At 41.4% G+C, this 18,987-nt stretch overlaps 3 protein-coding genes across 3 annotated transcripts; all 3 read left to right on the top strand.

Moving 5' to 3' along the window:
• The first annotated feature begins 890 nt into the window (after window positions 1-890).
• On the top strand, window positions 891-2,605 carry LOC125886729 (zona pellucida sperm-binding protein 4-like). The gene is made up of 5 exons (XM_049573019.1): window positions 891-1,394; window positions 1,489-1,673; window positions 1,774-1,871; window positions 2,062-2,219; window positions 2,301-2,605. The coding sequence occupies exons 1-5, from the start codon at window positions 989-991 to the stop codon at window positions 2,495-2,497; spliced, it is 1,044 nt and encodes a 347-aa protein (XP_049428976.1). The 5' UTR covers window positions 891-988; the 3' UTR covers window positions 2,498-2,605.
• A 1,815-nt stretch (window positions 2,606-4,420) lies between these two features.
• On the top strand, window positions 4,421-14,494 carry chkb (choline kinase beta). The gene is made up of 11 exons (XM_049573015.1): window positions 4,421-5,016; window positions 5,677-5,785; window positions 5,978-6,091; window positions 6,447-6,580; window positions 6,669-6,773; window positions 8,688-8,746; window positions 10,067-10,154; window positions 10,300-10,408; window positions 11,616-11,716; window positions 11,823-11,904; window positions 13,195-14,494. Exons 1-11 carry the CDS (start codon window positions 4,514-4,516, stop codon window positions 13,249-13,251), a joined length of 1,461 nt encoding a protein of 486 aa, XP_049428972.1. The 5' UTR covers window positions 4,421-4,513; the 3' UTR covers window positions 13,252-14,494.
• A 188-nt stretch (window positions 14,495-14,682) lies between these two features.
• On the top strand, window positions 14,683-17,676 carry LOC125886724 (kelch-like protein 1). Its single transcript, XM_049573013.1, has 8 exons — window positions 14,683-15,392; window positions 15,485-15,673; window positions 15,814-15,998; window positions 16,098-16,449; window positions 16,573-16,718; window positions 16,845-16,999; window positions 17,110-17,270; window positions 17,385-17,676. The coding sequence occupies exons 1-8, from the start codon at window positions 15,141-15,143 to the stop codon at window positions 17,565-17,567; spliced, it is 1,623 nt and encodes a 540-aa protein (XP_049428970.1). The 5' UTR covers window positions 14,683-15,140; the 3' UTR covers window positions 17,568-17,676.
• Window positions 17,677-18,987: the final 1,311 nt, after the last annotated feature.

Below are 18,987 nucleotides of genomic sequence, written 5' to 3'. Positions count from 1 at the left end.
TTAGAAATTGGATTTGCTGCTGAGGCTGTCAGACGATAGACTATATTTATTATTTTATCCACTGCTTCAACCGATCACCACCAAAATTTTATCATCTGTTCCTTGTCCCATTATCCACCTTTCCTGAAAATTTCATCAACTTTTTGAGTTATTTTGCAGACAAACAAACAGACAAACAGACCAACGCCGGCGAAAACATAACCTCCTTGGCGGAGGTAACAGTGGAGATACTTGGAGACCAAAGGTGAACGGTACATATTTGAAACTAATGAATGAAAATACATGAATTGCTAGTAGGCCTACATGTCATGTGGATCCAGTCAAGCTATTGAATACTGAAAGGCTTAGCATACACCCACAGACCATCTGCTTACTCTAACCACTTCAGTTACTCTTTAAAATGGATTAATAGGGATGTTACTGTAGGTTGCTCTGGATGCTTGTCAATTTAATTTAATGTTATCTTCATGGTCTAGAAGAGCAATAGCAAATACACTTGATGATAAGAAGAGGTATTTGTTTTGTCATGTCATGCTGCACAAATACAGGGTGACCTGCACACTGTAGGTCATACAGACCCTGTGAAGGTTTTTTTGTTTTTTTTTTAAATTGTACAAACAAGCTGTGATTTCTTTTACTCATAATCAATAACAATCAGTGGTTGTTATGTTATGTTATGTTATGTTATGTTCATGTATTAGTCCATTTACTGTAATGTATATTTTTGGTATCTTCTGCTGCAATATCTCTTCAATTCCTGGAATTTGTTCTCTAAGTTTACATTTTTGGCATCACCTCTAATCTTGTCAGTGCGTCACCACAGACCAACTAGTAACTGGAGCATTTGATTGGCAGTTGTGGGCAGCAAATAGGAAGGGAGTCACCAACAAGTCAACATTACCCATACCTTATAAAAGTCAGCCTGTTTGCCCAATATTTCTCACAGTATCTGGTGTTCTCAATCACTCTGTGCTGTGAAGCCGTGACAATGAAGTTGGTTTGTGGTTGTCTTCTGGCAGTTGCCCTGCTAGGCTGTCTGGCTGATGCTCAATATTTCAAGCAGCCTCAGCAGCCTCAGCAGCCCCAGCCGCCCCAGCCGCCGAAATACATCCCACCGGCACCTCAGAAGCCCCAGCAGCCGAAATACACCCCACCGGCACCTCAGCAGCCTCAGAGGCCACAGACCCCCAAAAGGTACACACCTCAGCAGCCTCAGAAGCCCCAGCAGCCTCAACAGCACATCAAGCAGCCCCTGCAGCCTACAGAAACATTTCACACTTGTGAAGTGGCTGAGCAGTACAAGATACAGTGCGGAGCTCCGGGCATCACTGCTTCACATTGTGAGGCTATAAACTGTTGCTTTGATGGACGCATGTGCTATTACGGCAAATCTGGTGAGTATTATTTCACTCATCACAGAACTACATGGATACTCTTGACACTTAAAATGCAAAGTGTGTGTCTTTGTTTATAATTTGTTGTTCTCAGTGACTCTTCAGTGCACCAAGGACGCCCAAATGATTGTTGTGGTTGCAAGAGACGCCACCTTACCCAACATCGACTTGGAGTCAGTCACCTTCCTTGGAAATGATCAGAACTGCAGTCCTGTCGGCACCACTTCAGCTTTTGCCATCTACCAGTTCCCTGTAACTGCCTGCGGCACTGTCATGATGGTAAGGGTTGTGACTCATTTGACCGTTAATTTGATTTGTATTAATTTTCATCAGGTTATGATGAATATTAAAATACTGCCAATACTGCCTGCTACTGTAGGAGGAACCTGGGGTTATAATCTATGAGAACAGGATGACCTCCTTGTATGAAGTTGCTATTGGACCCTATGGAGCCATTACCAGGGACAGCCACTATGAGTATGTGTTTTTCTTTCTTTAACACCAAGTGGTCACAACATAAAAGATTACTACTAAGTCTTAAAGTATTCAGACAATTAAACTGACCATGAATTTTCTACAACAGGGTAGAATTAGTTCATTGGGATATTTAACAAACTCCACTCAAATGTTTTTGATTTACTGACACAGACTTTATTTTTTGTCCAAGGCTGCTTGTACAGTGTAGATACATCGGCACCTCAGTTGAGGCTCTGGTCATTGAGGTTGGCCTGGTTCCTCCACCACCCCCAGTTGCAGCTCCTGGACCTCTGCGTGTGGAACTGAGGCTGGCCAACGGAGAGTGTCATTCCAAGGGTTGTGTGGAAGGTTAGTGTGAAGGAGATGTGTTGTGCAGTTAGTCTCATTTGGCAGTGAGTGTGTCCCCAACCAATCTTTCTGTTTGAGCAGAGGAGGTGGCCTACAGTTCCTTCTACGTGGATTCCGACTACCCCGTCACAAAGGTGCTTAGGGATCCTGTGTACGTTGAAATCCGAGTGCTGGAGAGGACTGATCCCAACCTTGTCTTGACTCTTGGAAGATGCTGGACTACTGCTGATCCCTACCCTCACAGTCTTCCTCAGTGGGACTTGTTGATTGATGGGTAAGAGTAAGGGTTAGTTTGACTTAGAAACAGACACTTATAATACATTTTTGATGTTGTACTCAGCCCCTATTCCTCACTCTCTCTCCTTGCCATAGCTGCCCATACCGTGATGACCGTTACCTGACCGCTTTGGTGCCTGTGGGTTCCCAATCAGGACTTGAGTTCCCAACCCACCACAGGCGTTTTGTTTTCAAGATGTTCACATTTGTAGCTACTGGAGGTGGCAATACCGGCAAGAAGGGGGCTTCAGATCCAGAGGTTATGACTCCTCTCAAGGAAAAGGTATAAAATCCAACTATCTAGTAAAAAAAGGTTTTTCATTATTTTAGTTGTAATATTATTACTAATATCGCCCAATCCAGCCAACATATTTTCAATCAATACTTTTGTTTTTGACCAGGTGTATATCCACTGCAACGTAGCTGTATGCCAACCTTCACTTGGAAATAATTGTGAACCAAGGTGCTTCAGAAAGAGTAAGTAGTACAGTAGTAATTTTGATAGTATATACACCACCAATATGGTGAAGTCTTATTCCTTTGTTTTTAAATGCAATGAATACAGAAAGCTAAATAGATCGCGTTTGTCAAGTGTTACAAAAACAGCATGGTTTGTGATATGGAAATCAGAAAAGCTCTTGGCTGAACATATTTTCACCAAGAGTAAATTACATCCAACATAATCTTGTGTCTTACTCAACCTCAAGACTGACAGAAACTGACCATTGTCATGTATTGTACACAGGGAGGGACATTGCTGCTTCCATCCAGAGAGGCTTCAGAGCTGAGACCACCATGGTTAGCAGCGGGGAGCTTAACATCGTGAGCGAGACCACGAGTCAGTAACAACATGGAGACAGAACCTCGTCATGAAATCTCTGTTCCTGTTGCAAACTGAAAAGTGACTGAGTTTCAAATAAATCACCAATTTGCTGGATTATGTTGTCTGATGTTATTAAATTTCATTCAAATGCATTATTTACTCTGTGACCTCACAGCAGTAGCCTAAAATCTAAAACAGATACTGCAGAAAAAACATATGACTATGCCACAACATAAAGTACTTGACATCCATCAGATCAGATCAGATACTGTTCTGACAGTAATACAAAAAGGCCAAAATCAACAATTAAGTGGCTGTCCAAAAGTGTTTCACCTTGTTGAACTTTTACATGGTGTATCCAGTGGAATTTAGTGTTTGTCAAAGTTGCAACTTTCTCCAAAATCCAAAATTACAGTGCTAAAGCTCAAATCTGTGATGTCATAGGGTATAAAGTCTGGAGCTGCTCCACAGACAATGAACTGGGAAAGATGTTTTAGATGACACTGAGTGCACCCAGAGGAATGTTCTGGTACATTTTCAGTTTCAGAACTGAAAGCTCTACAATAGAATAAAGCTTGTATGGGTATAAAATAGAAAACACATGTTGTAAAATCAGACTGCCATTCATTTTCTAATGAGCAGCTCCAGGTGTTATACCCTGCAACATTACAAGTTTGAGACTTACTTCTCTGGTTTCTGGCTTTGAGAGAGAGTAGCTCATGTTCACAGATATTGATAAAACTTTTCTTGGCTGTGAAAATAACACAGGCCTGTTGTAATTCTTAATTCAGTTGGTGTTCCCCTTCAAAACGACCCAGCTTTTACCACACAATCACATATGTTAGTAAACTGTAATAAAATCTAGCCTATAATTTTCCCCACACCCATGTTTGTACCAAAAAATAAAAGATTCATTTGATTTTCTATGTAACCACAAACATGTGTGCTAAAATCCTAGCCAAACACAAACACTTCATTTCCCAGAAGCCGAATCCTCCTGCGTATGGGAAGCTGACGTCTGACGTCAAAACGGCCAATGAGCTTGGCACAAGAACGCGGAAGTGAACTGTGATTGGACAATGAATGCGCCAGTTAGGCTCAGTGCAAATCACCGGTCACTGCGCGTGCGAGGAGGAAAAGCTGTCATCTGAATATATGATACTTAAATCGTCGATATAAAACGCCCCCCACCCCCATGCGTTTTAGATTATCCGGCTATGTTTGGCTCTTCCGGTTAAGTAGCCTTACCGGTGAACTGCGCTTGTCCACGAGTCCCTCCTGCCGTTTGAGACCAGCATTTCACACCGGCCCTCCTTTACTCTTCGCCCGGAAATTCACGATGCAGTCGAGCCAAAATGTGACCAGCAGCGACAGTTGTGGAAAGGAGGGCTTGGCCGAGGCAGAGAATCCAGGGCCGGGGCTGTTCAGGACCATTCCGGCTGTCACAGCAGAAGATGCGGGTCCTCCGCTGGAGAACAAATTCCTGGGAGTTGTCGCTAACGAGAGAAACTTGAGGACCCCGAGCCCTCTGTTTGGGGGCAATTACGATGACGACTCGGAGGCAGAGGCTTTCCGGGATGGGAGATCCGAGGAGGTCGACCGGGACACCAGGGGCAGGGCGTTTGCCTGGTGCCGAGACTTTCTGTCAGGGGCCTGGAAGACCATCGATGAGGAGGATTTTCAAATTAGCATCGTCAGGTAAAGCATGTGCGGATAGCATCACTAAGAATGCGAGGGATTTACACATGAATATGTGCGGACCGTTATGTCCATGGTCTCAAATAATGGCTTTACAATGGCCCTCATTTACTTCTTATAACAGCATTTCCCATCTCATTTGCTTTGATAAAGTTACTTGTGGTCAGATTATAGCCTTAGTGTGGACATGGGTTGTGAGTTAATTCCCTATTGTTTCATCTAAATCTTGATCCCCGTGTTGGGAACCACTATACTGTGACATTCAGGCCTATGTTGTATTTGTAATTGTTATTTTTGCATCCCTCTAACACTATATGATGACCCTTTTTTGTAAGGAGCCTTCAATTCAACCACCCAGACTGATCACTGTTTAGATTAGACTCAGCTTTGTTGTCACTGTAAACAGTAACAGTGCTGAGGGGTGCAGTTGAGCATTTAACCAGTGATATGTATAGTGGTAGTGTAAGTAATGGTAATAAACAGTATGAAAATGCCAAGGTATATGCAGTACAGTATAAACACTGTGACAAAGGTAAACACAACATACAAGGTTTCTAAGAAAAATCTACAGGTGTTTTCTGACTATTGTTTATGACTAGATTCCAGGGGGTCATGTTAACTTTGCCCCAATGTGATAACACTGGTGTGTTTGCTTCACAGCGGTGGACTGAGTAATCTGCTGTACCTGTGTTGTCTGCCCCACCACGTGAGATGTGTGGGAGGGGAACCTCGCCAGGTGCTCCTCAGAGTCTACGGTGCCATCCTACAGGTTGGTCCGTCTCATCGGTGCCCTCAAGAAGTTATAAGTCCATGAGTGTGTGTGGCTGTACATGTTTAATGATCACGGGGGGAAAATTCTGTGCCATCACTGTAGTCAGTTAACTGTCACAGTGTCATTGTTCTTCACACTGAAGCATGAACTAAACCAAAAACACTATCAAACTGTGACTGTCTGATGCAGGGAGTGGACTCCCTGGTGTTGGAGAGTGTGATGTTTGCTATCCTGGCAGAACGAACACTAGGACCAAAACTTTACGGCATCTTCCCCGAGGGACGCTTGGAAGAGTACCTTCCGGTATGCACACCTAACTGCTCACGTATATGCACACTGTGTGTCTCTCCTGCTTCAGGCAACGTTTTTTAAACATATTTTGTGTGTGGGGACACAGTGACACAAGTCCTTGACTGTCATGAGATAAAAAAATGGTTATCTTTGTATTGTGTATGTTAAGTGTTTGGTATTCAGGGTTAAACTATAATGTGTAGATTGTACTGAATATATTTTTGTGCAATGATGACAAAAAATAATTGCTCTTTAGAAATGCATTCCCACTGAACAATATTCTTTAGTTGCCTCTAGTGTATTTACTTGATCTAGTTCTTAATGTGGAGCGAGCATGTGTATCATCTCTCGGCCTCTGTTTTTCTAGAATACCCGCATGCGCACAGATCAACTCTCAGATTCAGCCATATCAGCTGAGATTGCCACCAAGTTGGCCCGTTTCCATAAAATGAGCATGCCCTTTAACAAAGAGCCTAAGTGGCTGTTTGGGACCATCAACAAGTAAGGACACCTTAATATCACTCTATTACTACTGCTAGAACTGTCTGGTTTTTAATTATAAAATGTACTGGATATTTTTTTCCTTTAGATACATGGATCAAGTGATGAAGCTCAGTTTTACACGTGAAGCACATGTGAAGAAATACAATAAGCTGATGAAGCACGACCTGCCTGCTGAGCTTGAGAGTCTCCAGTGAGTTGGGCCACAAGCTTCAAATGGCCAAATACTGTAATAATCTTGTTACAATGCAGTCCTCTGCTGGGAAACCTTGGGTCCTGGCATTCATATGATTGCAGACCAAGTACTGTACACCCCCTAATGGTAACAGCACACCCTGAGTGCAGTTGGTTATAAATTTTAGGCTGATTGCTCTACATAAAGCCCTAAAGCAAAACCCTTTTGTTGACGAGTTTTCCAGTAAGCTTCAAAATTACTTGGAGGGGAAGTAGCAGAATGGTGATGCAATCGGAGTGGCAGTTTAGCCTGTTTAACCCCTGATGCTTGCAGAGTGTTTGATTAAACATCATGCCCCCAGATAGTCAGATGAACAGAGGGAGACCTATTGAACAGTTAAATAGTTTTGTGTTGACTTGGTGTTTCTGCCACCAAGGCTACGACGTAACCCTGGGAACACGTGAATCCTGAGAAACATGAGACAGCAAATTGGTTACTATGTCACCTAGCATATGCTTGGCTATATTCATATATTATTTATCCAACATTTTAAGCAGTCACAGTAAAGCCCAAAGGCTTGATTCAGTTGTGGTCTTCATATAAATGACTTACAATTAATTTGTCACACATCCTTCAGCATTAAACTTACCTATTGAGACTTGAACATGATGAATATTGATAAGAAAAGATTTTACATTACACAAATAAGGCTTTAAGGGTTATAGTTTGAGATGTATTACACATAGTAATTCAGTCTAATGGCTGACCTTTGTCCCAGTGCCTCCACGTTGCCTGTCAGTCTGACCTCTGCAGCCAGTAGAAAATCAGCCCAGTGCTTATTGTCAGTGTTAACCAGTATCAGGGCTTATCTATGAGCAGGTTTATTATGTTGTAGATATGTGGCAGTCTCATACTGAAGCAGACTTAAGATTTAGAGATCACTTCATGGAAATTCCCCTGGCTAATTGCTGCAGTCATCTAAAGGTCCTCAAACATATCTGATCTGATAATATCTTGGCTTGCTCCAGGCAGGTTATGTACTCCAGAGCGTCTAGAGAGTTGAACCTCACTTTTTGTACTTGGTCATACAGCAGTTCTGGAGCTCTGTCAATCATACACACTAAGAACATATTGGGTAATCTGACGGGGTACATACATAGATGCTTTGAATTGCTCAGTATATAGTGCCAGTGATGCCTCCATATATACCTGCTATTCAGGAGAGATCATTTGACTCTGATTCTGATTTGATTTTACTTTATTGTCAGAAAAGATTCTGAAATTTGTCTCGTGTTCCAGGACATCAGCTTCCACACAAATACATAAATACAAAACATTAACCGATCAACAAAACCACGTTACAAATGCGACAAATCACGTCCGACATTATGAAAAGTGGATGCAGTGCAAAAAAAATTATTAATTTCCTGTGGGAGTTTAAATCTTCTGTGTGATTGTAAACGCCTATATTCTGTAAGCAATGTTAAAGAGGGATTGCATGTTATATTACCTGCAAGACAACATTCTTTTGTATATGCATCACAGAAACTTGAATCGACTTGCCGAGACTCAAGCGTTTGATCCACAATCATTGAGCAGATGCTACACTATAGATTTGAAGTCAGGTGTTTATCTCATGTATGTTGTCCACCAGTGAGAGTAAAACTGGAGTGAACATGATGTGATGCAGCCTGCTTTGCTTGCACTAGAATATTAAGAGCTGTAAACAACATGACATGTTTGTGTGGCATTGCCTTAGTGTATGGTCTTGAACATCTTAACTTTTATAATTTTTTTTAATTGATTGGCTTTCTGTTTGGCCTATTTCTCATAATTTAGTAATAATAATTACTAAGTTACACCACCTGTGAATACAACACTGACAAGCTCTTTCTCTCTTCTCCCTCTTTCTGGCTTCTCTCTCCACAACAGTGCGTTGCTGGCAGCGACTCCATCGCCAGTGGTGTTCTGCCACAATGACGTCCAGGAAGGTAAAAACTTTTTCCTCTTTTGTTGGGTTCCATTTTCTTACCAAGGGAGTAGGTTTGCATGTGGACAGCATGGGAAAGAATTGTCCCCACCAATATTTGAGTGAATTCGTTCACATTATCCTCATTCTAACAGTTCTGTGCACGAAAATATGGCACAAATGTCTCGTATTGATTCAGTAAGGGACAGTGCATTTTATTTTTCAGTATGTGATGATCATGTTCAATGCCTGATCAAAAGTGTTTTCTGTTCATTTCTGTGTTCCACCTCTGATAAAACGCAGCATACAACTGCTAAAGAGGTTACCTCCCCAAACAAAGGAGACACAGGACGGAAAAGTAAACTGTGCCTACACGTGTTTTTAGTCAGCAGTAATAACATCAAATGAGAAAGGTGGATCTACAGCAGAATAAATATTTATTCATTTTGTTCCATTATTACCTATTAATTGTCATGAATTGCCTGAATTTGGTGTTTTTCTTAACATAAATGGACATTTCCATCAAAAACTTGGTGCATAAAACGTCACCAGAATGCAGGAAATACAGTGTTTGACACTCAGAATTTCCTGGAGAGCACCCGCACTCCCCCCACTTCATCTGTGTCCCCACCAATGTTGAAATGAAACCTACGCCCTTGATCCTCACACCTCTAAATTGGGCTGATTGATCAACCCCCTGTCCTTACTGTCACATTGCCGAGGAGAGCAGTGCATTCCATAAATCAAACGAAGGCTGGGGTGAAGTTATTAATAGGTGTGGCTCACATTCATATGCATCATCCCATGATTGAAAATGAGCCTCTGAAGTAGATGATGTGGCAGTAGGAGAGTTAGGTTTCCAATGAATGTGACTGTCTCACAGAACTGGCGAGCGTCTACTCCGAACTTGCATTCCAAAAGTATGTGGACGCCTCAACATTACACCCATGTGTGATTGTAATGTGTATTATTATACCAATATATCTCATTCAAAAATCATTAGAATCATTATGCTGCACTGACAGTCTCTGCATGTCTGGGAAGCTTTCCAGCTTTTACTAAACAGGCAAGTTATTCAACACTCAGAGTAACTGGTGAAACCATTTCTTTATGGGCCTGGCTCTGTGAATTGAGACTTGTCATGGTGAGACAGAAAAGGCCTTTTGATAATGTCCTCTTTATTAACACATTTGCGCGCACACGCACACAGTGACCACTCACCACACCACCCATATGTGGTGACCAGTTTGAATAGTTCAGATACTTGTCAATATAACAGAAATACTTGACAGTAGCTGAAGTAAATGGAGAGAGTGAATGATGGTGGGTTTTGCTGCTGCAGGTAACATTCTGATACTGGACAAGGAGAACCATAACTCAAGAGACAGACTCATGCTGATCGACTTTGAGTACAGCAGTTACAACTACAGGTAAAGTCTTAGTTTGTGGCAAATGTAATGAGTCATACATCAACAGTATTGATATCTTTTGTTTAGAAATGAGCCGTTTGAGCTGCAATTGTAGATTGTGCCCTTGCTTATTAATATTAATAATATTATATTATAATTTGTGTAGGGGTTTTGACTTCGGGAACCATTTCTGTGAATGGATGTACAACTACACCTATAACCAGTGGCCCTTCTACAAAGCCACAGCGGAGGACTATCCTACCAGAGAGCAGCAGGTCAGTCTAAGTCAATCTACCTTTCTTTGATAGCTAAATAAAGCTTCACATTAAATAATTAAAATAGAATCCCTCTATTTTTTGTTGCTATGGTTGGAATACAATTGCAGCACTGCACTGTAATGGTAAGACTTAATTAGTGTCAAAGTCAAAATACAAACCTCAATATGAAATATTTACAGAGAAATGTTTAAAAAGTCAAAACTTTGTGTATAAAAGTTAAAAACTAATTTGGTTTATTTCGAAGTGTATTCACAGAGAAAAGGTCAGATATTGTAAGTGGAGGTTATACTTTTGATGAAAGATAAAACCTGCAATCACTTTAATTAGATGCTTTAAATGGGGATATTGGGGGTTTTGCACAGCATTTTCAGTCATGCAGCACTTATGCAATTATTTTTACTGTTAAAACATTATACAGACTTTTCCAATTTTATTATTACCCTGACAGTTTCCTGTGAAGCTCAGACTGATACTATATAAGCTACTACAGTGCCAACATTTAAATCCTACGTTAAATTTAAGATCTAAGGTAATCTTTTAATCTTATTGGGGAATAGATATGACAGGTACTCTGGTTACACAGTACCATCTAGTGGTAAAACTTGTCAATGAAATTTTGACTTTAAAGGAGGGTTATTTACAGCAGAGTGCTGTGGCATGTGTGGGGAATTGTTGAAGCTGAAATCACAACCTTTTGTAGATAACCAAACATGAAAAAACAGATGTAATGGAACAAAACTAAAACAAATTGAGGGATTACTTCACAATATTCATTGCTGTGTAGGGCAGCAGTTCTCAACCAGGGAGAAGTCATTGAGGTGGGTTCTAGTGGGCGCCCAGAAAAGTATGGAATTGTTTATTTTCACAATTTTATTAAATACAGAATAAGCCCGGTATGAGTCACAGGAGTGACTATTCTGATCATAGGTTTCACTTCCTCCAAAGTTAACTGTCGTTAACAGCTGTAGAATTCTGGTCTTAATCTTATCTAACAACCAGTATCTTTTCAGATGGAGGTCCCTGAAGGGAAATTCTATCAAAAGTGACCTTACATGTATCAAATTATGGGTCCTTGACACAAAAAAAGTTGAGAACCACTGGTGTAGGTGAACACAAAGGGTCTAAACAAATAAGGTTGTAATAAATCCCCAACAGATGATAACTGTACTACATTTATTAAAGATGATTTTGCATTTTATTTCAGCTTCATTTTATCAGAAGTTATTTGGCAGAACAGAGAAAATACACTGCCATTACCATGGACCAGACACAACTGGAAGAGGACATGATAGTTGAAGCTAACAGGTAACATATGCTGATATAATGATGTACAGCAGCAGTATGTGTGATTAAAAGAACCAACAGAGCCCTGGTTTTGTTGTGTCGTCATCATTTTTGTTTTGATTTGTAGGTATGCACTGGCGTCACATTTCCTCTGGGGGCTGTGGTCCATCATTCAAGCAAAGATCTCCAAGATTGAATTTGGATACATGGTAAGGAGAATTTCTTTTCCTTTAACAGTCTGATGTGATTCAGCTGCAAAGTACATGTATTTTAATCATAGACTGTATGAACATAACAGCTTCCCAAAAGTGAAGCCAAAACATTGTGATCGCCCCCTGGTGACTGGCTGCAGCACAGGTCATAAACCCCGACCCCTTGATGAGCAGGTGGGACATTAGCCAAATAAAATCTCACAAGTGCACATCAAAAAAATGGTTTTCTTTCATTTTAGGTGGTTCTTATCACACTGCTGTACATTCAAGTTTTCATTTTTCTGATAAGTTTGGCTATAACTAGTTATTCAATGCTATAAAAAGGGGGTTTCACACCATGGTTTGACATAGATGGGGCCTTTTTTACACAGAGATTGTACTATAGAGCTGCTATAAAGTCCCATCCTTATGCAGCCTTTGCATTTTTTCACAGAACCAAACCACAGCAGCATCACGCCGCCCCAGTGGGTGATTTTAGATAGCATGCCGCCATTGCTGAAGCAAAAGGTGTGACGGGCATAACTTGAAACGAAACAGTGTGACATAAAATATGTATGCTGCAAGCACTTTTTAAACAATAACAGTGACATAACATGGCATTAACAGTCATTTACCATCCCTGTTATACGGCGGCTGATCTCATCCTCTGCCCGGAGGGTAAGGAGTTTCCGGACCTAATTGTCTCCCCAATGTGCAGTCATTTTTGGCTGCTGTTCTTCTTTGAGTTAGCTGCTTACTGCTGCTCGTTGCTTTTTGAATATCCTCTGAGTGGGTTGCACACATAACACATCATCCAAACGTCACACTCGTCCCAACCATGGTCCCGTCCTGCTGGCTGTTTCTTTTACACAGATGTCCATGTGGCGTAGTTACTACCTCTGCTGCCAGCTTAAAAGCAGAACAGCTCCGTCCCTCCATTCAGCAATCTTACCTTTTATAAAGAACAGTGAAGTTGGATAAGGGCTTGAATTTCTCACCTTGAACAGGCACTGTAAGAGGGGCTTATATGCGCCAGTTGGTGTGCTCACAATCAGTGGTGCTGCTAGCGATTGGTCAGACACTTGTATGGGCAGGAACCACGGAGATCTCCACTGCAAAGAAGAAGATAGCAACAGCGTAGTCAGGATATTCTGGCTTCATTTTTGTACTGTAGGAGGAAGTGGAGACACATCATCCACCTCTATATACAGTTTATGATTGCAGTACACATCGTAATGTTTGTCACTCGCATATTTAATGTTACATTTTATTGAACCTTGCCTCACAGTATACCCTGTTGTTTTGCAGGACTATGCCCTGTGTCGTTTTGATGCCTACTTCAAGCTCAAAAAGCTCTGGTCCTGATTTCCACTATGTGAATCCGAATGTAATGTCTCTATTTTCAACCATGTGATATCGACACTCGGGTCCTATGCAGCTCTGCTTATGACAAGCAATGTGTGGTGAAGGATCGACATTTACATTTTAACATGATGCAGGCAATCCATTTTATTGAAGTACCTTTACACATTGTATGAAGGAGCACTTATTAGAGCAGTTATAGCTCTACAGCATTTAATGTTTTTCTGTTTGAATCATTTGAAGGGCTCAGTCAATGTGATGGTCAATTGCTTTAATGAAGAATGCTGATTGCCAGAGTATCTGTGTCTTGTAATTTCAGACGGTAAATCTCACTGTTAAAATAATTTTTGTTTATTAAAACAAATAGTATTAAGTTCAGTGTGGAAGGCTTTTGTATATCTCTTTAATTTAGTGTTTTCAGTCATTCTACCTCTCTCTTTTCTTTTGGTGTTCATTCTACAATAGACTTTTTCTTTCACGGTCCAATAACGTTAAGTTAAATACTTAACCTACATTCAGCAAGTTATTGCACGAGGGCTATTTTATACAGTATCACTGTAGTCAACAATACTGTCAATGTAACCATTCGAACAGTTCCAAAGTTTAAGACAGTTAAGTTAGTAACATTAGATCTGTATTAACTGTACATTTCTGCCGCACCTTTAACTGTTATTCGGTTTGTATTACCTTTCGTGTTGATGATGTTATTCAGAGCTGTTTTTTGTGTTCTGCTTTTGTCTTGGCTGAGAACCATAACGTAGAATATTTAAATGTTTGTCATTCTTACCTATTGAATTAGGTTAACTATAATGTCTATGCGGCACATATATGCAACCACGTCATTCTGAATTGCTTAAATTAGAAAATCTGTATTACAATAAAGTCACAACACGACTTTCCCTTTTGCTTGTTTGAATGTGAAGCAGGGTTTTGACCTTTTCTCCATTTTCTTCCTTTTTTAATTTCCTTTATGATTCTTGTATGTATTTACACCGTCTCCTATATTTGTCAGACTGCACTGCCATCAGTTAATGTCATGATATCCTTGTTTTACACTTAGCTACATCAGTGTACTTTTGAGAATGTACTAGAAACTTAACTGTGCCTCATTAACTACCTGTAGCTGTTTTTTCTAAATTGACAATGTTCCAGTACCATTTCATGCTTTTAAAACTCTGTATTGTATTTGTCCTCCTTGCACTACTAAAATTATAATTTAAAAGCTAATAAAAAGATGTGCTTAGAACCTGTGTCTGTGCACTTATTTTTCTTATGACTATCTTAAAAGATATTTAACAAATGCACTGATACATTTAAGTTACTCTCATATAACGGCACAGTAACTTGACTGCCCCATGATGACACTAGGAGCAGAGTAAAGGAGCTATGTTTCATCCCACCTCCACTGTTCCAAGAATAGACCAGCCAGAAAGAACGACACTGCTCAATGATCGAGGGACGCTCTGAATCGACTGGATCTGTTGCAGAACAAACAGGAGTTCGGAAGATTTAGCCTCTCTCTGCACTGCACTATTTTCTTTATCAACAAGCTGTTTCTGTTGGCATGTGGCCTTAAATCTTTCCTCTCAGCTGCTTCGTTGTTTGTGCTGTCAAAGGACACGTGACTGAGAGAGCTGCAGCAGGGAAAGGAAGCATGGACTAAACTGTTCTGTCCTCTATTTTTCCATTACAGTGGCTGTTTGGAATTCTTCCGGGGGGCTTGTCTTCCCTTATTTGGAGCACTTACAGCATCAATCTGAATCTGTGATCGGAGCAGTAGTTGTGTGAGAAGAGCATCGCATGTTTAACCCTATAGATTTTAACCGAAAACCTGGTACAGGCAGTATTCAAGCTGCTATAATGGACTTAACTTAGATCTGACAGCCAATGAGATGAGTTCCCTCAGACAATGCTTTATGATGCTTCTTCACTGGATAAGCTTCTGGCTGAAATATGTTCTCACAAGAGTTTGGGGAGCTTTTCCAGCAGTCAAAAATCAGATAACATCTCAGGGTATCACAGATAGACGATCATGCGAGGCAGACTCAGAGGAGTGGAAAACTAATGAGGCACTTCGCACATATCACTCTGGAGATGAAGACGAAACCAGGGTTATGGTCCAAACCAGCACATGTGCATTCCATGTAAGTAAAAAACAAAACATATGTCTCTCAGTGATACAGGTTCAACAAAAGCTAACTGTATTAACTAACTGGTTGAATCATTCATCTTTAAGGTCGACCTTGGGAGACTATCAGAGTGCAGCGAGTACTTCCGAGCCTTGTCCCAGTCCAGAATGAGAGAGACCTCGGAGAGCCTCATCCACCTGGACCATGTGTCCTCTTCTGTCTTCCACAATCTCCTCGAGTTCTCCTTCCATGATAAGTTTAAAGTCCCTCAGGAGGAGTTGGGCACACACATCCAGGTATAAAGACTTAATATCTCCATGTCTCATTTACCCCTGTCACAATCAGAAATGTTATGCTCCCCTGTGCAAATTCAGTGCCATGATTCCCCCCAAAACCAACCTATAATCTCTTGCTTCCTGCCTCTCTGACTCTGGAGGTCAGCAGCTATCTTCTGGCTGAGGCCTTCTTCTCAAAGTGTCTCTCGGTCCTGGCAGATGAACTCAGCCCAGGTAACTGTTTGTCTTACCTGAGTCTGGCTCAGGAGATCTGCTGTGAGGAGCTGAGGATGACAGTGTTCACCTACCTGAGTAGAAACCTGCTGGAGCTGCCTCACCTCATCAAGTATGCATCCCTTAACAGTATAATTACATGACCATAAACTATTTAGACCTAGCTGGCCACATGTTTCTGTCTTGTCCCTAAAATTGATTCACCTGTCAGGTGTCTGAACGATGAGGAGAAGGTTGAAGTCGTCCACCTGAGGAAACAAGGAGACCGACGTCTCTGCAGCCTCAGGAAAGAGAACCTGACTTCTTGGAAAGACCCGGAAACAGAGCGTGCCCGATATATCTTCACCCTGAGAGGGTCAGAGGACAGTGGAGATTGGTGTCCAGTTACAGAGCTTCCCTTCAGGGCTGATAAGTGGTGTTTCACTACAGTGGTCCTATATAACTACCTGTACATAATAGGAGGCTACCGACAGCCTGTGAAGAGAGGCTGGGAGTTCAAGATGGCCTCCTTAAGGTATAATCCCTTCACTCATACGTGGGCTGCCACAGCTCCTCTGATTAAGGTGAGCCAGTCTTCTAGTTTGTGAGTCAAGCTAATGATCCGGCTGTTTTACCCAAAATAAATCTTCTCTTGCTTTCCGTGTCATCTATATAAAGAAAACTGTCACCATTTGTTGCGTCCACAGCACAGAAGGCACTTCAGTGCAGTGGCCTGTGAAGGCTGTATTTACGCTGTGGGAGGCTGGTACTTGGACTCACTGGTGACCCCAGATTCCAGCACAGCTCTCTACACAGCTGTAGAACGCTATGATCCATGGGAGGATACATGGAGGTTTGTGTCCTCTTTATCAGTGTAATTCAGTGGGTAGGTTTTTGGGATGTCACTAAAAAAATTTTTCTCCCTTCAGAAAAATATCCTGTTGTTGGTGTATCAGTGACTGATTACACTCTGTCTCAGGTTTGTCTCCTCACTGCCGCTCACTGACTTCCAGTTTACCATGTCCTTGTCCCATGATGTGCCCCTTGCCACTAGCCTTGGACACTGTCTCTATGTGTTGGGGAGCATCCAGAGGACAGGAGAGAAATTGCTGCTGCAGTATAACACAAGGCAAGGTACAGCAGAACTGCAAAGCCCTGTTTGGCAAGAGGAATGTGTTTTTGTTTTTTACAGCCCAGAGAGCTTGTATGAATAATGATGTTTCTGTATTCTCTCTGTCTTTTAGACTCCTGGTCTGAACTGCTTCCCACCCTCACCAGAGCAGATGCAGACCTCCCTACTCTTTACTTCCTGGGTGCCGCCACTGACAGGCTGCTTGTGATTGGTGGGAACAACTCAGAAAATGTGGTGACATCATTTTGTGTGCAGTCACAGAGATGGGGACAGGTACAAGTACTTCCACACATCTATAGAAAACTGAGTTTGTCTATCCGAAGCACAAAGACGTCTATTTTTAACCTAAGTCAAAATTAATTTTAGCCTCTTTTTCTTCTGTTTTAGGTGCACAGCACCGAGAAAGTGGCGTTTGCAGGGCAGGGGACAGTTGTAGGTGACCAGGTCCTGATGCCAAGTATACAGGATAACACTGTTGCGAGTATGGACCTCAACACTCTCTCCCTCACAGTTCTTCCTCCTCTACCCATCTTCACCCGCTATGAAGCTGTCTTTTATCTTCACTTTTAATATTATAGCTAACTTTTTTTGCTATCCTGCACATATGATGTGATTGTTTTGCAGCTGAATGTAGGTTAAGTCTCTCTCAAACATAAGGAGATAAACTCAGGTGGATTATCACTCTCATCTCTTGTGTTTAGCTTAACGTTAACTTGTAAATAGGGTTGGGTAGTAACAGAACACATGTAATTGGGATTATGTAATTAAATGACAAAAAATATAAGTATTATAATCAGCCCATATTATATTAAAAATATACAATTGACCTATGGCTAAGCCACGCCCCCCTCCACTCACTCAGACAAACTAGCAACATTCAGTGACCGGCGCTATGGCAGGTGTCACAGTACACGGAATTTCGCAGGAGGCAATTGATGATTTTTGGGGACATTACGATTAAATGTCATTGAGAAGCAGCATTGCCAGGTGTACGATATTTATCGTATTTGTACGATAATTTGGCCATCTGTACGATGTACAATCAATAATCCCAAAAAAGGCCAAATGTACGATAATTTGACCATTTCATGAATGTGTGGTTGTAATCAGTATGCCGGAGTTTTTTTTGTGAGCCCTGAAGGCATCTGTTCCCATGTGACATGTTTCCAGCCAATCGCACTTTGCTTTGCATGAGCTACGGGTGACGTTTGTCTCTGAACAATGAGCACAATTGGCTGAATGGTCAGCTGTACCTGCCCCACGAGGCACTAGGACCCATCAGGAAGTCGAGCGAGAATGAGATTCAAAACAGAAGAGGAAAAACAGAAGCAAGGAAAATGGAAAAAAGTAAACACTAGAGTGACTATATTTAAGCAATATCACACTTGAGGTTGTGATGTTGTAATGTATATTGTCACGGCTGTGATTCGGCCAAAGACAATTACAGCCGTGTGATGATATACAGTACAACATCACGACTTCGAGTGTGATATTGCTTTTATACAACAGGTCAACAACAGCTTAAACAGCAATGCTGAGTAAGGAAATGTTAACAAAAGGTGATGAAATAAATTATTTAAGTAGCCTATGTTATGTAGCTCCGCGAAAACAAACATTTCCCCCAGTCCGTTGCCAGGCAACGCAGCACACACGCCAGGGACTCACAAGCTACTTTGTATTTACATTGATCTGCAACTGTGTAACTTCGTCCAGTTCGGCTGATAAAACATTGGCAAACCTGGATGTTGGCACGTCAGGATTCAGCTTCCACTCTCCCTCATCCTCATCAGTACCTCATCAGATGATCATTGATAATTCCTGACCGTGTTCGCTTCATTTTTGCTCCTCTCCAGTTTCTCGAGGTCGGCTGATGTTACACAAACACACCTGGAGGTCTGCACAGAAGAGTCCTGACTTTCCTTTTCCTCGTCCTCTCCTGATGACCACTCATAATTTAATTCAAATGTAATTTTGGGGAAAATATCCATCT

The sequence above is a fragment of the Epinephelus fuscoguttatus genome, linkage group LG4 (genome assembly GCF_011397635.1).
Source record: "Epinephelus fuscoguttatus linkage group LG4, E.fuscoguttatus.final_Chr_v1".
Taxonomy (NCBI): Eukaryota; Metazoa; Chordata; class Actinopteri; order Perciformes; family Serranidae; genus Epinephelus; species Epinephelus fuscoguttatus.
This window is presented reverse-complemented; position numbering and strand designations above follow the sequence as displayed.

Coding starts and splice junctions, on each gene's coding strand:
- LOC125886729 (XM_049573019.1), top strand. CDS start 989: ATGAAGTTGGTTTGTGGTTGTCTTCTGGCAGTTGCCCTGCTAGGCTGT. Junction 1,674..1,773: donor CCTGCGGCACTGTCATGATG/GTAAGGGTTGTG, acceptor CTGCTACTGTAG/GAGGAACCTGGGGTTATAAT. Junction 1,872..2,061: donor ACCAGGGACAGCCACTATGA/GTATGTGTTTTT, acceptor TTTTTGTCCAAG/GCTGCTTGTACAGTGTAGAT.
- chkb (XM_049573015.1), top strand. CDS start 4,514: ATGCGTTTTAGATTATCCGGCTATGTTTGGCTCTTCCGGTTAAGTAGC. Junction 6,774..8,687: donor GCTGAGCTTGAGAGTCTCCA/GTGAGTTGGGCC, acceptor TCTCCACAACAG/TGCGTTGCTGGCAGCGACTC. Junction 8,747..10,066: donor CCACAATGACGTCCAGGAAG/GTAAAAACTTTT, acceptor TTGCTGCTGCAG/GTAACATTCTGATACTGGAC.
- LOC125886724 (XM_049573013.1), top strand. CDS start 15,141: ATGAGTTCCCTCAGACAATGCTTTATGATGCTTCTTCACTGGATAAGC. Junction 16,450..16,572: donor CCACAGCTCCTCTGATTAAG/GTGAGCCAGTCT, acceptor TTGCGTCCACAG/CACAGAAGGCACTTCAGTGC. Junction 17,000..17,109: donor GCAGTATAACACAAGGCAAG/GTACAGCAGAAC, acceptor TCTGTCTTTTAG/ACTCCTGGTCTGAACTGCTT.